Source organism: Eptatretus burgeri, chromosome 12 (assembly GCF_056783735.1).
Source record: "Eptatretus burgeri isolate ZD-2024b chromosome 12, Ebu_testis_v1, whole genome shotgun sequence".
Taxonomy (NCBI): Eukaryota; Metazoa; Chordata; class Myxini; order Myxiniformes; family Myxinidae; genus Eptatretus; species Eptatretus burgeri.
In genome coordinates, this window is record NC_140972.1 from 72,856,038 (window position 1) to 72,869,361 (window position 13,324).

At 39.7% G+C, this 13,324-nt stretch overlaps 1 protein-coding gene and 1 long non-coding RNA gene across 12 annotated transcripts in view; one reads left to right on the forward strand and one right to left on the reverse strand.

Moving 5' to 3' along the window:
• Window positions 1-476: 476 nt before the first annotated feature.
• Window positions 477-12,145, reverse strand: LOC147015908 (protein phosphatase 1 regulatory subunit 3C-B-like). Of its 3 annotated transcripts, XM_085848517.1 has the most exons (3): window positions 12,022-12,145; window positions 11,872-11,901; window positions 477-2,918 (listed from the first exon to the last, which is right to left on the reverse strand). In XM_085848517.1, the coding sequence occupies exons 2-3, from the start codon at window positions 11,883-11,885 to the stop codon at window positions 1,697-1,699; spliced, it is 1,236 nt and encodes a 411-aa protein (XP_085704643.1). In that variant the 5' UTR covers window positions 11,886-11,901; window positions 12,022-12,145; the 3' UTR covers window positions 477-1,696. The 3 variants fall into 3 exon arrangements, with proteins under 3 accessions (XP_085704643.1, XP_085704642.1, XP_085704644.1); XM_085848516.1 differs by lacking the exon at window positions 12,022-12,145 and having other exon boundaries at window positions 11,872-12,015; XM_085848518.1 differs by lacking the exons at window positions 11,872-11,901; window positions 12,022-12,145 and adding an exon at window positions 11,533-11,648.
• A 141-nt stretch (window positions 12,146-12,286) lies between these two features.
• LOC147015909 (uncharacterized) overlaps window positions 12,287-13,324 on the forward strand; it is a 129,940-nt gene continuing 128,902 nt past the window's right edge. For 8 of the 9 annotated variants that reach the window (XR_015049905.1, XR_015049913.1, XR_015049912.1 and 5 more), the window contains exons 1-2: window positions 12,287-12,418; window positions 12,809-12,919. This is a non-coding gene — a long non-coding RNA (uncharacterized LOC147015909). Of the gene's footprint in view, window positions 12,419-12,443; window positions 12,697-12,808; window positions 12,920-13,324 lie in introns of those variants that run through there. The other variant, XR_015049907.1, reaches the window with a different exon arrangement.

The window sequence follows — 13,324 nt, forward strand, 5'->3', positions numbered from 1 at the left end:
CCCCACCCCTTGTACGTCACGACGTCAATTTCTTCGATAAAATAAATGGAGATACAAATTCCTGTCAGCTTGACTACACAATGCAAGGTGACATTGCAGTTAAAGATGACAAACACAAATCTATCCACATCTTAATGAAGACATGTCCTTTGTGCGCGACTGTTCAAACGGTGAAGACGGACTGGACCACGTGCCTGGGCACGGCCCAACTCTAAAGCGCTCGAGCTGAGATTGGTTACTGATCTCATGGACGGTCTGACGACCAATCACGACAATGTCGTAAATGTGAGGGGGATGAGGAGGAGAAAACAATTTGAAAACCCCTCCTAGAGTCAAACGTCAGGGTAATACACACTTCTTACTCCAATGACAAACAACAGGAACACCTTCGAACCATCAAGATTAATAAAAATTAAAAAAACCATGAGTTCATGTGAGAAAAACAGCAACGCTGATGACAAATCACCATACATATCCATTGTTCAAGTTGTTTTTTTTATTTAACAATTCATTTTTTTTTTTAAAAAAGGTTTGAAATAGGCTTGCCACATCAAGCCCAAAACAATCCATTATTCACAGCAATGATGAAATAAAATATAGCACATGTCCACATTATCCAAAAAGTTATTGCACATTTGATTAGTTTTGTCTGTTTGAAAACCACAAGGCACTTTCATTTTGTGTGTTGAAAATTGGAACATTTCAAAGTATCGATGTGATAAGGGCATAAGGCTTGTGCCAATGTTTGAAAAACCCAATAATCATAGCCTAGGAATTTTAGGCATGCAAGCAAAAGGGCGTTTCACCCTCCAACAAAATCGGAGACAAGTAGCACCCGTCCACAATGCCAACAATTTTGTTGACACGACCTTATTTCGTATAAAGTGATGCATGCCACATGTACTAATTAAATCTTTGTCAATTTCACAGTCAAGCATCATTCTTTTTTGTAAATAAAGCAGATTCACATAAAATTAGTCCAATTCCAATATCTGGTATCAATACATTTTAACCACACCCATTATATATATATATATATATATATATATTTATTTTTTAAAAAAAAGACCCAACATGAAAAAACTATTATATAATTAAAGCAAAAGTGATCCTCGGCCATTTTGGGTGGCTTACAACACTGATCTTATTTGATTTTTCTTTATTTGCATAGATGTGATTCCTACAATACACAAAAGTGAATCCTTAAAAAGTAATAACATTTCAGCCAAATAATAAAGACACTGTGTAACACATACAAAGTGAAACCACATGCTTTAAGAAGAAAAAAGAAAAAGAAGTGGGGGGGGGGAGGGGGTGAGAAACCACAAACAACTTTAAAACTACATCATGCATATACAAGTTAATTTTGATTCAGAGGCTGACAGCATTTAGTTACATTTAAAAAACAAAACTGAGGAAATCACCTTTCATCAGATGCTACACAATGCTTGGGATCTTCCCATTGATCAACACTTTAATTCATGACTGTGCAAATGGTTGAATGGAAAGAAACCAAAACATGCAAAATGGTTTGTCACAAAATTGGCAAGGCATTGGTTTCCTGAACAGTGCCACCAGTAATCTGTAAAAAAAAAAAGTCTGCAGTATCTTGTTTGTAGGCACAACACAGCAAATCATTGAAACCTACAAGGAGAAACACAAGGTACACTAGAAGAGCACAGTAGGATTGATCGCTTCACCAGTAGGGGACTTCACCGGGATTGACACCCCAGTTTTGCAACCCAAGGAAGTGACCTTGCCCATTTCGTGGCGAGCCAAGGGGATCACTTTCTATCGTGTTGCCTTGACAACAATCCCACAGCAGTGCCTTAGCTTGATTTGGTGATCCATGGGTTTTGTGCTTGGGTGTTGAGATGAGCATATAATTTCGACCATTGTTGTTGTCCCAGTGTGTCACACCCTGACTTTCATAACAAAGACAGAATTCAATGCGCAGGCATGGTGTTGCCCCTTCCTTCCTCTTCAGCGGCGGCAAACACCATTTGTCACCTCCAGAGTCTTTTTTTCTCAACTCGGACATTGATTTGGATTGCGCACAAGCTGCATCCGTATTCACACATTGGCAGTTTCCGTCTGCAACCTTGCCATACAACTCTACTGTCGAAAGCTTTTGCAATTTGTCACCATCTGGAGCAGAATCTTTGTCCCACCATGGCAAAATCATGAAGAACTCAAAAATGTCAATCTTAGATGTAGCACTATGGGAAGACCTGTAGTAAGCTTCCACATCTATAAATGAAGCCCAGCCATCAAAGCTAACACGTGCAAACACACGCTTCTCAAAAGAGATATTGCTTACTGCTACTCTGCCCCAAAGATAACCAGACTGAATGGTGCAGGTCTCCAAGCACACACAGTTTTCAGATAAATGATGGGAGGAAGCTCCTGAACAAGCCAAAGGCAGCACCGAGGCCAGCTCAAAACAATCGCCAACATTTGCTTCAGAATCGGAATCAGAGGCACTGCTGGATTTCAAGCTTGGCACAAAGCTCTCATCAAGATGCAGCATCTCAAATTGCAGCAAATCTGGGCAAGGATCATCAGCTTCTCTGTAGTAACGTATGTTGATCAGTGGTAACCCTTGTGTATCTGCAAACACCACACTTTTGCGGGGTTGCCTCGAGCACATATTTGAAGTCGCTTTGTGGGCTGTGGCACTCCGTTGGATCCCATTTTTAACACGTCCACGAGTCTTGTCATATCCAACAAGTCCATCATTGATCAGGCAAGGCCGAAGCGGGCGGTGGTGACTGATAAAGTGAGCAAGTGGTGATGGAGGGGATGAAGGAACAGCAAATAGGTAGGAAGACTTTGAATGGAAAGAATTTGGAGTAAAGGCCATCATGTCTTGAGTTGAATGTCCATACTGGGCTGATGGAAAAAGCCAGGGCAGTACCCTACACAAAATAAATATGAAAACATTAGCAAGGGAGTTGCAATAAATCACAATTCATGTTGAAAGATAAACCAGCCAGGCAATCTGTCCGACCACCCTTCCCAACCCAAAATTTTTGAATTAAAAATAATACTTTATGCCACAACACCAGCTGCTGTGATGAGAAAAATAAATTTAAAAAAACCAAACATGTTTATAAACAAGGAATATATATATATATATATATATATATATATATATATATATATATATATATATATATATATATATATATATATATATATATATATATATATATATATATATATATATATATATTGTGTCAACTTGTGTTGGATTTCTAAGGAATGTTTCATAAAACAATTTGCACACAAGTTTGCATTTTGGAGCAAATAGTTTAAATGACTTCAATTATTTTACAAAATAAATAAATATAATAATGAGAACTACCGCTCACAACTGCGAGGTAACGAACGACGTCTTCAAGTGACTATGCCATCCCATTCCAATAATCATGCCAACCCTATGTCATATTTATTCAAACTACATTTCTCATGGCTCGTCGATCCCAAGACCTGCCACTTATAACTGCAAGCAGCAGTTTCTACGTGGGCACTTCCAAAAGTGCAAGCGATGAGGAAGAAAGTTGAATAAGTAGGACTCTGTTCACATGGTTTGGCAGCCGTGTTAGATTGAAGGAAAACCTTTAAAGAATTTTTTTTTGAACAGTTCTGTGAAATCACTTAACCGGAGGTTTTAGTTAAAAACTTTTATCCCAAGGGTACTCGATGATATAAAAGTTTCACATCATATGGTTCAGCAGTTTGATGGGGGATTTTAAAAAGGTTTTTACCTTTAATAGAATACAGCTGCCAGACAATGTGACATATGATGATTTGGTGAAATAAACTTTTCAGCATAGTTAGTTGATCCTAAATATGTAGTTTCAAATCAATCAAGCAGTTTCAGAGAAGGGAATTAATTTATATATTTTTTTCAATCTCATCTGGCTGCCTGACCACATGACCAATGACACAAATAAAAGTTTCGCAGTTTTAGAAAAAATGATTTTTAAAGATTTTCCTTAAATCCAATATGGCTGCCAGACCACATCAGATGTCAAAGGGTTTTTTTTTTTCTTTCTCTCCTTTTCTTTTTGTATTCAGAATCAAGGCTTGTGGACGAGCTAGAACACAAAACGGCTCGGGGTACAACACAAGAGGAACAGCAGAAGGAGAAGGGATAAATGCTAACAACAGGGTGGAAGAAAAGAGACGTATCCTGGAACGGCCAAAATGTCCCCATTCTTGAATAAGAATGCTCCAGGCAGTTCAAATCACTTTTTATTTAAACCACTCCAACAGCATTGCTTAAAAATAAATAAATAATAATAAAAGTGCCCTGTCCCACCAGATCAGGGAAGAGTGTGCTTGACCTCTGCAGGGAGATGATGCAACCCATGGGCAGAGCATAAATATGCATGAGGCAAGACATGTGTGGAACATTTACATACACGTTACATTCAAACTTTGTTACATCACAAGACAGACAAACAAGGGATGTGGGTAATGATGAGGGGTACAGGAGAAAGCAAGTGGTGGACAAGATAGACACAGAAGCAAACTAGAGGGGGAGCACTCTGTAGAGTGCAAAACCTCCGCCGCCAATACTGCTAGGTCACTCAAGTGAACCAGATATGCTATTCATTCAATTTGATGTCAACAGTACTCAGAGTACAGTTTGCAACTTTCCCTTTTACATACTCAATTCATTAGTAAAATAACTCGATTCCTTGAGACAGAAATTGATTTTACGTGGGTATATCCACCTGAAGTTCCAAAATCAGCCGCTATAATTCTGGCACGTTTTTTTTTGTTGGAAATCACTTATAACATGTAGAAATGCAAAAAAAAAATAAAAAATTTGCAATTTTTTTTCTCTTTAGCAATTTCTTTTGGGGGGGTTGGAAATCACTAAAAAAAAAAAACGTAGAAATGCAAAAAAAAGAAATCGAAATTTTGTTGAAAAAAAAAAAGTTGCAAAAAATTATTTGTCTCTAACAATTTTTTTTTGGGGGGGGGGGGTTGGAAATCACTTAAAACATGTAGAAATGCAAAAAAAAAAAAAATTCAAATATTTTTTCAAATTGGCTGCCATATTGGATTTTGGACCAAGTCCAAAATCTAATAGCATGATCCTTGGACGATACCTAACCCCCCCACCAAGTTTCATCGAAATCCGTCGAGGAGTTTTTCCATAATACTGTTCACAAACAAACAGAAAGGGGTGAAACAGTAACCTCCATCCATCTTCGATGGTGGAGGTTAAATATATGTGAGGTGTAAGAGTTGGTTCGAGTATAGAAAAGATCATGATTTTGGATAAGGGCAGGGGATGATCTGAGATGGTGGTGAATAACTGTCTTGAAGACCTAGAAGGAAGAACGAGATTGTAGAGAATGTGGAAGTAGGTTCCACAGGCAGAAAACAAATAAATGGAGGTGAGCAACAGTTTATTTTGGCAGTTTCACCAAGAGGGGGCTACTGGTGGACCACGTGCACCCTGCAGATACCTGGGGGTGGACAAAGCATGGAGAATGCACATGGTGTAAGATCAGAAAGGAGGCAGTCGAAGAAAGAGAAACCAACGACCTGTCTGCAATGGCAAAGTGCCAGGCCCATCGACTACGCTTCATTGCAGGAGAATGCAATGATCTTGAACGCCTTTGGTTTCTACTGAATCAGTCTTTGCAAGGTGTTTTTGCTCAGTTTGATGCAATGGAAAGAATTAAAAATGCGAACAAACAGTGAAAACATCAAGTGCAAGAAAAATACAAATAATCCGTACAAAAACATTGGGGGTGTCCTTCAGTACCCCATGTGGAAGTGACAACCCGTCCACGATAGTTCCCAATAGCCAAGGAGACTGCTTCGGCAGCAATCAACGCTCTGCACAAAGTATAGTCCCAATGGATGGATTCGGGATCCCAATAACTAGAACTGTGAACAGTGCTGTAGGATTCCAAGCAGTCTGAATCCACCACTGCACAAAGTAACATTTGTACGTTCTCTGTTAAAAAAAAAAAAGAAAAAAAAAAAAAAAAAAAAAAAAAAAAAAAAAAAAAAGCTGAACTCCAATCAGCAGGTGGAAGAAAAAGAAAATAAAAAGGTGGACAGGTTGGGTGTGACAAGGACAAATTGATTAGATTTTAGTGAAGATCCAGATACTGAAATTTTAAAAGCAATTCTTCACAATCGAGATTGCGCCAAAAAAAACAAAAACCAAAAACGATACATAGCACAATATCTCAAAATGTTGTCGACGGGTTACAATAACACTTGGAGGATATCTTGGGTCGGTGACAAGAACAAGCTGATTAGATTTTGTTTCAAGTCTGGATGAAGATCTGGCCCATCAGTTGGATTCAAAACAAACTGTTCAGCCTGGTGGAGGTTATGCACTCGATAGAGTGCTGGTCTCGTATTTATCATACGCGTTGTTTGTATTCAACTCCAATAGAGATACATTTCACGAATAATAATTTTTATTTTTATTATGGTACTGCATGTAGTATTCTGATCTTTTTGAAATAATGAATATTTTGGTTTACGATTCAATTCACTTGTAATGCGGTATGTAGAATTGAATTCACCAACCTGAAACTTACCCCTTCAGATGTTTTAACTGAAGTAGTGGTGACATTTTATCATGGAAAAGCCTTACAACAACAAATAACAGAAAATGCACTGCACAATGTACTGTATTGTTTTATTTGTTAAACAAACAGAGATGTAAATCGTTCCCTCCCTCTCCCTCCATCATATAGAATCATTAAAATATTGAAATCGGGGTTCAAACAACCCCCAAATAGCCATGTAAAGTCAAATGGATTTGCAAAAAGTTTATTTCAACACCAGTCTTGATAAAGTTTGACTTGCCAATGATAACACCCAAAGGCAGAACGTCTCATTCTTTGGCTCAACGGCAAATAATTAGCTTGAAAACGTTCCGCAATATCCAGCTCAATGCATGCCAGTACACCAATCTGTGACAACTCAGACATTATGGGATTATTTGCTTTATTACAATAAATAAATAAATCGAAATGCCAAATCATCACAACACAGCTCATGTTTAACGACGGATGTTGGGACATGATTTGCTGCAATTGGAAAATTTTCATCGGTGAGAGCTCAATTCTACAATCGTATGTTCTGAGGGGGCAATGGGGGAGGGGGGGAGCACAAAGTACACCTGAGTGGTTGCCGTTTGCAAATACAGTATTTGGAAAGCCTCCACTTCAAATGGGACAAGTGTGTGTCCATGGCTTGGCAATACCTTCAAAAAAAGTGAAGCAAGCATATTTATATTTATTTCCTGTAATACATATAAAGCTTGGTTTCAGGTTCAAACAAGGACCAGTTCACATCAGAAGCACCCTCAATTGCCTAAAATTGTGAACCTCCCAACTTCATGAGCACAAAGATCAGACATTTCAGGAAACGGTCAACATTAAGCTGGGAAAACAATGCAATATCTCCAAGGCTTACAAAAAAAAAAAATAATAAAAAAAAAATAATAAAATAAAATAAAATAAAATAAAATAAACTACAACCTTGAAAGGTTGTTTTTCAAACTTGAGTGGTCAAGCATGCACATGCTACTTTATAAGCATTAGACATATTTGGTTATGGAGTTGGCAGGATGGCCTAGAGGTGTGCACACTCACCTCCAAGCTGTCCAGCCTGGGTTAGAATCCTGACCCAGCTATTAACTGTCATCCCGGTGTTTCATCAAGGTGTGTGCTGTCCCTCGGATGGACGATAAAATGGGTATTCTGCCTCCTGGCATTAGTTGGATGTAAAAGGTCTCACGGTGTTCTTCGTGAAGAGTAGGCGATCTATAATCGGCACCCTGACAAAATCCAAATTCCTGTGCTGATTGAGTGGCAACCCGTCCAGGATTGTAACTTGGCAACTGTTTTGGCAGCACTAACATTATGCATAGGGCATAGTACATGATAACGATGACCATTTGCTTAAGTTATTAACAAGGATGCCAACTGAGATGCAAGCAACTAAGGGTTGTCACATTAATTATCCATACGAGTGCAGAGAGGATAACTGGCTGAATAGCACCAAAAAAATGGAGTGGCCCAACACAAGTCAGGTAAAAACAACCAGGTTTCGGGAAGGGTCTGCCTGTGCACGACTGAATGAGTTGAAAACTGGTGGTTGTACTCAAAGTATGCACAGGAAAATTTAGAGAGGTTTGACAAAATAAAAATAAAAGTCCCAGGAGTTCAGGGTGGCACCAGCTCTCACTTCTCACTGAACATGTATGGCATGGTGCTGCTCCCAGTGGGAGCAGGTATTACAAGCAATATGCAAATTCTGTAGTGATGAACCAGTCTTCAGTCAGGTTCTTAGCCAGTGTGTATTCATCCCGATGTGGGCTGCTGTTCCAAAAACTAAGCAGGTCATTACACTACATAAAAAAAAAAAAAAAAAAAAAAAAAAAAAAAAAACACGAATGTGGAATACCTTATCGATGCAAGCAAACTATGACATGACAACTGAACATGGAAGTGTTTCATGATAGGGTTAGCCAACCAAGAGTGCAAATATTGTGCCTTCACAAGAGATTCCGTAGTGGAAGGAATACAAATTCACAATTGCAAAGTTCATGAGGCTAAATGCTGAACAAACTCAAACCATCAACACAAAGCAAAATGCTTGGCGAATCAACATTTGCCCAGTCACAGTACTCCGGACATTTCCTCAAAAAGTGCTGCAGGCTACATTAGTTTAATCATCAGCAAACAGGATTGGATAACTTGCGAGATAACGATTGCAAAACTTGCTGTTTAATGCTTCACCTTACCAAAAGGCATTTTAAAAATCGCCTGTGCTATAATTAGTACAAATACAATAAAATAACCCTCATTGTTGCACATCACTTAAACTTAAAAATACTTGACTGACATCATCAGGACTTGAACAATTTGTGAAGGCAGATATAGACTGCAAGTTATGTGCAGAAAATACATGTTTAAAGGATATATGTATGTATGTATATATATATATATATATATATATATATATATATATATATATATATATATATATATATATATATATATATATATATATATATATATATATATATATATATATATATATATATATATATATATATATATATATATATATATTGCAACACAGGGCACACATTATGCTAACCGTTATACCAGAGTCTGGAGAATCCAAAATACCAAAATAAATAAATAAAATCGACATCTCCAAGGAGATGTTGAAACCAGCAAAAGGAGCAGAGCAAATACAAATGGTGAGTTCCAGAGCTGGGGATCAGCATAATTGAAACCCCGCAATGCGATGAACTAGTTTTAACTCTTATGGAGCACGAGAAGACCAAGATTTGCAGAACGTGGAGGAGAAGCCCGATTTTAAGGTTGAAGACCGGCGATGTATGGCAAGGCAGTGCCATTTATAGCTTCCCAAGTCAGCCGGACCATTTGAGGATTTGCCGTCGAATCGGGAGCCAATGAAGCTCCAGTGATCATGAGTGTGAGGCTTCTACATTTATGCAATTTTGTGGCAGAAACCTGAGCAAAATGTAGATGGAACAAACTAAAGACCAGCAAACACCAACATGCAATAAAAAAAAAAAGATGTTTTGGGGTTCTTTCTCTGATCGATGCAACTGTGCATATGGGCAAGTGTTAGATAATGTATTTGCACGTTTTGGAATTAAAAAGGTAATAACAAAAGGTGCTGGGTATACATAAAGTTCATGTTTGCAGATTTGTGGCCTTGGCGTGGGTTTGCAGGAGGTCAGGCACAGTGTAAAAAAGGTTGCATTTTTCTCATGAGCAGATGGAGACCACTCCTCCCCCTCAAAGTTCAAGCAGGTCTGCTTTAGACCAATTTAGTTGACATTAAAGCTCAATCACTGGCTAACGAGCAAGAGGACGAGTAATTTCCCATCCACTTGGATCCAGGCTCATGAAAAGCAATCTTCCAAAAGTATCCTGGACAATTGGAGGGCTGATCTACATTATTTAATTCAAAGTAATTAAAGCAAACATTGGTCATTGTGCAATAACTTGCACAACAGATATTAAAATCACTGCTGCACCTATCACAATCTCCTTGCGGTTTGTCATTTACGATATAGCAAGGTTCATCGGTTCGACGGGCATGGCTGCATTCGTGGCTCATTGAGCATCTTTAGAGTTGATGTTCCATGCAGATATGTAAATGCTTAACTTTGCCAACTTCCTCAAATGTTATTCCAAAGATGACCGAATCACACCGCTCACTTCTATGGAGAGCCAAGCTTTCCCACCTGATTGTGGGAATATTGCACATTTGCAGAAGATTCTTCAGAGCATCCTTAAAATGAAGCTTTGAACGATCAACCAAGCACATCCATTCTTCGAATTTGGTAGGAGGAAAAGGGGGTGGGGGATGAATTTTGGCCACCATGACAAAGTGTCAAGCCTAGCAAGTTGTGCGTTCACAAGCATGGGCTCAAGGCTTTACATATCCACAGAGTACGAGTGAAGAACAACTGAACAGGCACAGCACCAATTCGTTTTTCTTTAGACGATTTCTTACTTCTGCAATTATGTGACCAAAATATATGCAAACTTTTGATGTCAATCTGGCCATTGCTTATGATCATGGTGCTTCCTTGGCAGGTGAACGACAACCACCACGAGGCCAGTGTATGGTTGGTCAAGCACCTCTATTCATGTCACACCGATTGATCGTGTGAACCTTGAATCAGATTTGGCCAATGTACAAACCGCAAATTATCCACAGAGTAGGAATTGACGCGTTTGCGTTTTTTTGCAACGTCACTAGTTCACGCATTCAATCAGAGACTTTTTCGAAATAAAAAAATAACTCGATGAGACTACACGAATCAGCAGGTCGACACACCGATCACGTGACCCATCGCCCTGCAATCAGTACGTACATCAAAAAGTGAGATTTATTTATCTCTTTTACACCACCGATGCGGTTCCTGAGCACGTGTCAAGAATGACAGCTCGGTGTTACCAACGATGAGGTGCCACGTCAGGAACAGAGACGATGCAATTACCACTGGAATTTATGCCAATGGGACAAAAAGGCAAGGAATGGCTCCGTGCTCCTGAAAAAGGTGGTGAAGTTATTTATTTCAATGAGGACAACACCTCGTTTGCAAGAGAGGTCTACAATCTGTACAGTACACCTACAAATTATATATATATATATATATATATATATATATATATATATATATATATATATATATATATATATCTACAATTCCAGCAGTGTGTGTGTGTGTGTGTGTGTGTGACCGCTGTTTCTCGACAACCACTGGTCCGATCTAATTGAAACTTGCCAGGTATATTGCTGGGGACCTGAGGATGTGCCTTTAAGGTTTGATATTAATCGGACAAGTGGTTCCCAAGTTACGGCCATTTATTTACCAAACCAATGACAGGACACGGCGCTATGACGTCACAATTCTTTTTTTGCACGTACCAGTGTATATATATATATATATATATATATATATATATATATAATTATACATACTTGCTTGCATAGTTTGTCGATTAGCAGCTTGACGGAATCGCTCTAGGTTTCTTGAAGGATCCCACGACAAACATGTGCAACGAGTCAGCTTCATCGAGTGCGTCCTCACGAGGTCAGGAGAACGACGGTAGAAACCGTGAGGAGATTTGTACGGTTCAGTCAGATCGGCATTCGCTCCCCTTTACCTCAACACATTCTAACACGATCGTCGACATCGCCTCGGCAACCTTTCCATTTTAAACACCACGGATTAGACGTGGTTTAAACGCGAGTTTAAAAAAAAATAAAAAAAATTCACCACAAAATGAATAATGATGAATATGAAGAAAAACGACGTACCTGGCGCAATTCATCGCAATCAATGCAAACCTTCAAACAAAAAAACAAGGAGAACATGAAGGAAATGTACAACAGATTTATGCCCGCTACCAGGGCACACCATTACATGCTCGATACGGCATGTCGGCCAGGAAATGGCGAACTGCCTACCTTGAGCCGATGAGGCCGCCACATACCCAGTCAATGAGGTGCCCCCCTCAGAGCACGCCCATTTAAGGGCGGTCACACATGCTGCTCGTGATCAAAGAGCGTTAACCAATGAAACGACGCCCATGTAAGCTCTGAACCAATCGGAGCGCAGTATTGATTATAATTCCGTGTTGTCATCACGTGGTAGGGGTGTGGTAATAACGTGCTCGTTGGGAGCTTTCGTCGTGATTGGTCGATTTTGCGTCGCTCCTCCCCCCCTTCCCCACCCTTTCATGCCGAGGTCTCGAGATGAAAAAAAAAAAACGTGCAATTCTCGGCGTTTATTTTCATATCAAATGTTGATTTATTTATGTCTTTAACGAATTGTTTGGCGCAGCATGTTGACCTTGTTGGCAAGGTGAGAAGGCTGTTTACCAGCTTGATCCTATCCGTGTAACCGGGGTCGTCGGGTCGTATGCATACTGTCTGTGTATGTAAAAGAAGTGACATTTGATCTCCCGCGCATTCCCCATTTGTACTCGGCATATCCCTGTACTGGACTACTAGTACCGGCCCTCCCTTACTCCTACTTCCTCTCCCTCTATCCTCCTCTTCCACTATTCTCAATTTGATATTAACCTGCCCACCATTTCGCACGTCATCTGCAGCTTGCTCCTCGTCAGGAGACATTCAAAGGTCGCACAGTCGGCACAGAACAAGTATTTTGCCCCCACTTTGTGGAGAAATAGATTTGACGTTTGAAATTTAAATGAATGTACGGTTTTTTATTTATTTTCTTTCGTTCCAGGAGGAAGGCTCATGGAAGAGCAAAACAGAAGAAGTGATAGTGGGGACAAACATCAAGGGAATGAATGAACAGCTCAGTTCAGGAGGAGGGAAGAAACCCTGAAACTCGCAAGTAAGTTTAATGGGGGTAATAAAGATCATGGGTTAGAGTTGGGGATAACAAGAGATGGTGGTGCACTGCTTGCTTGAAGCCCTGGAAGGAAGAGTGAGACAGAAGAGCCTCAGGAATGTGGTTCCATGGAAGTGAGGAATAAACGTTGAGGTGTGCGGTCATGCTTCACATGGAATATTGCAATGGCCATGATGTGTGTCTGTCTGTCTCCAGGAAGGTTCATAGTTCCCCCAGCCTGTTTTTAACGTTAAACGTGTTTCGGCCACCAAAGCTCCATCGATGTGCCTTCAGCAGCTGTCGTTTGGTACAGGTATTCACAATGACAAAACGACCAACAAAGTTTGGGTGGTCGGCCCATCGATGACTTTAGCCCAATCGACCCCTACCGACCACATTCCAACCCTT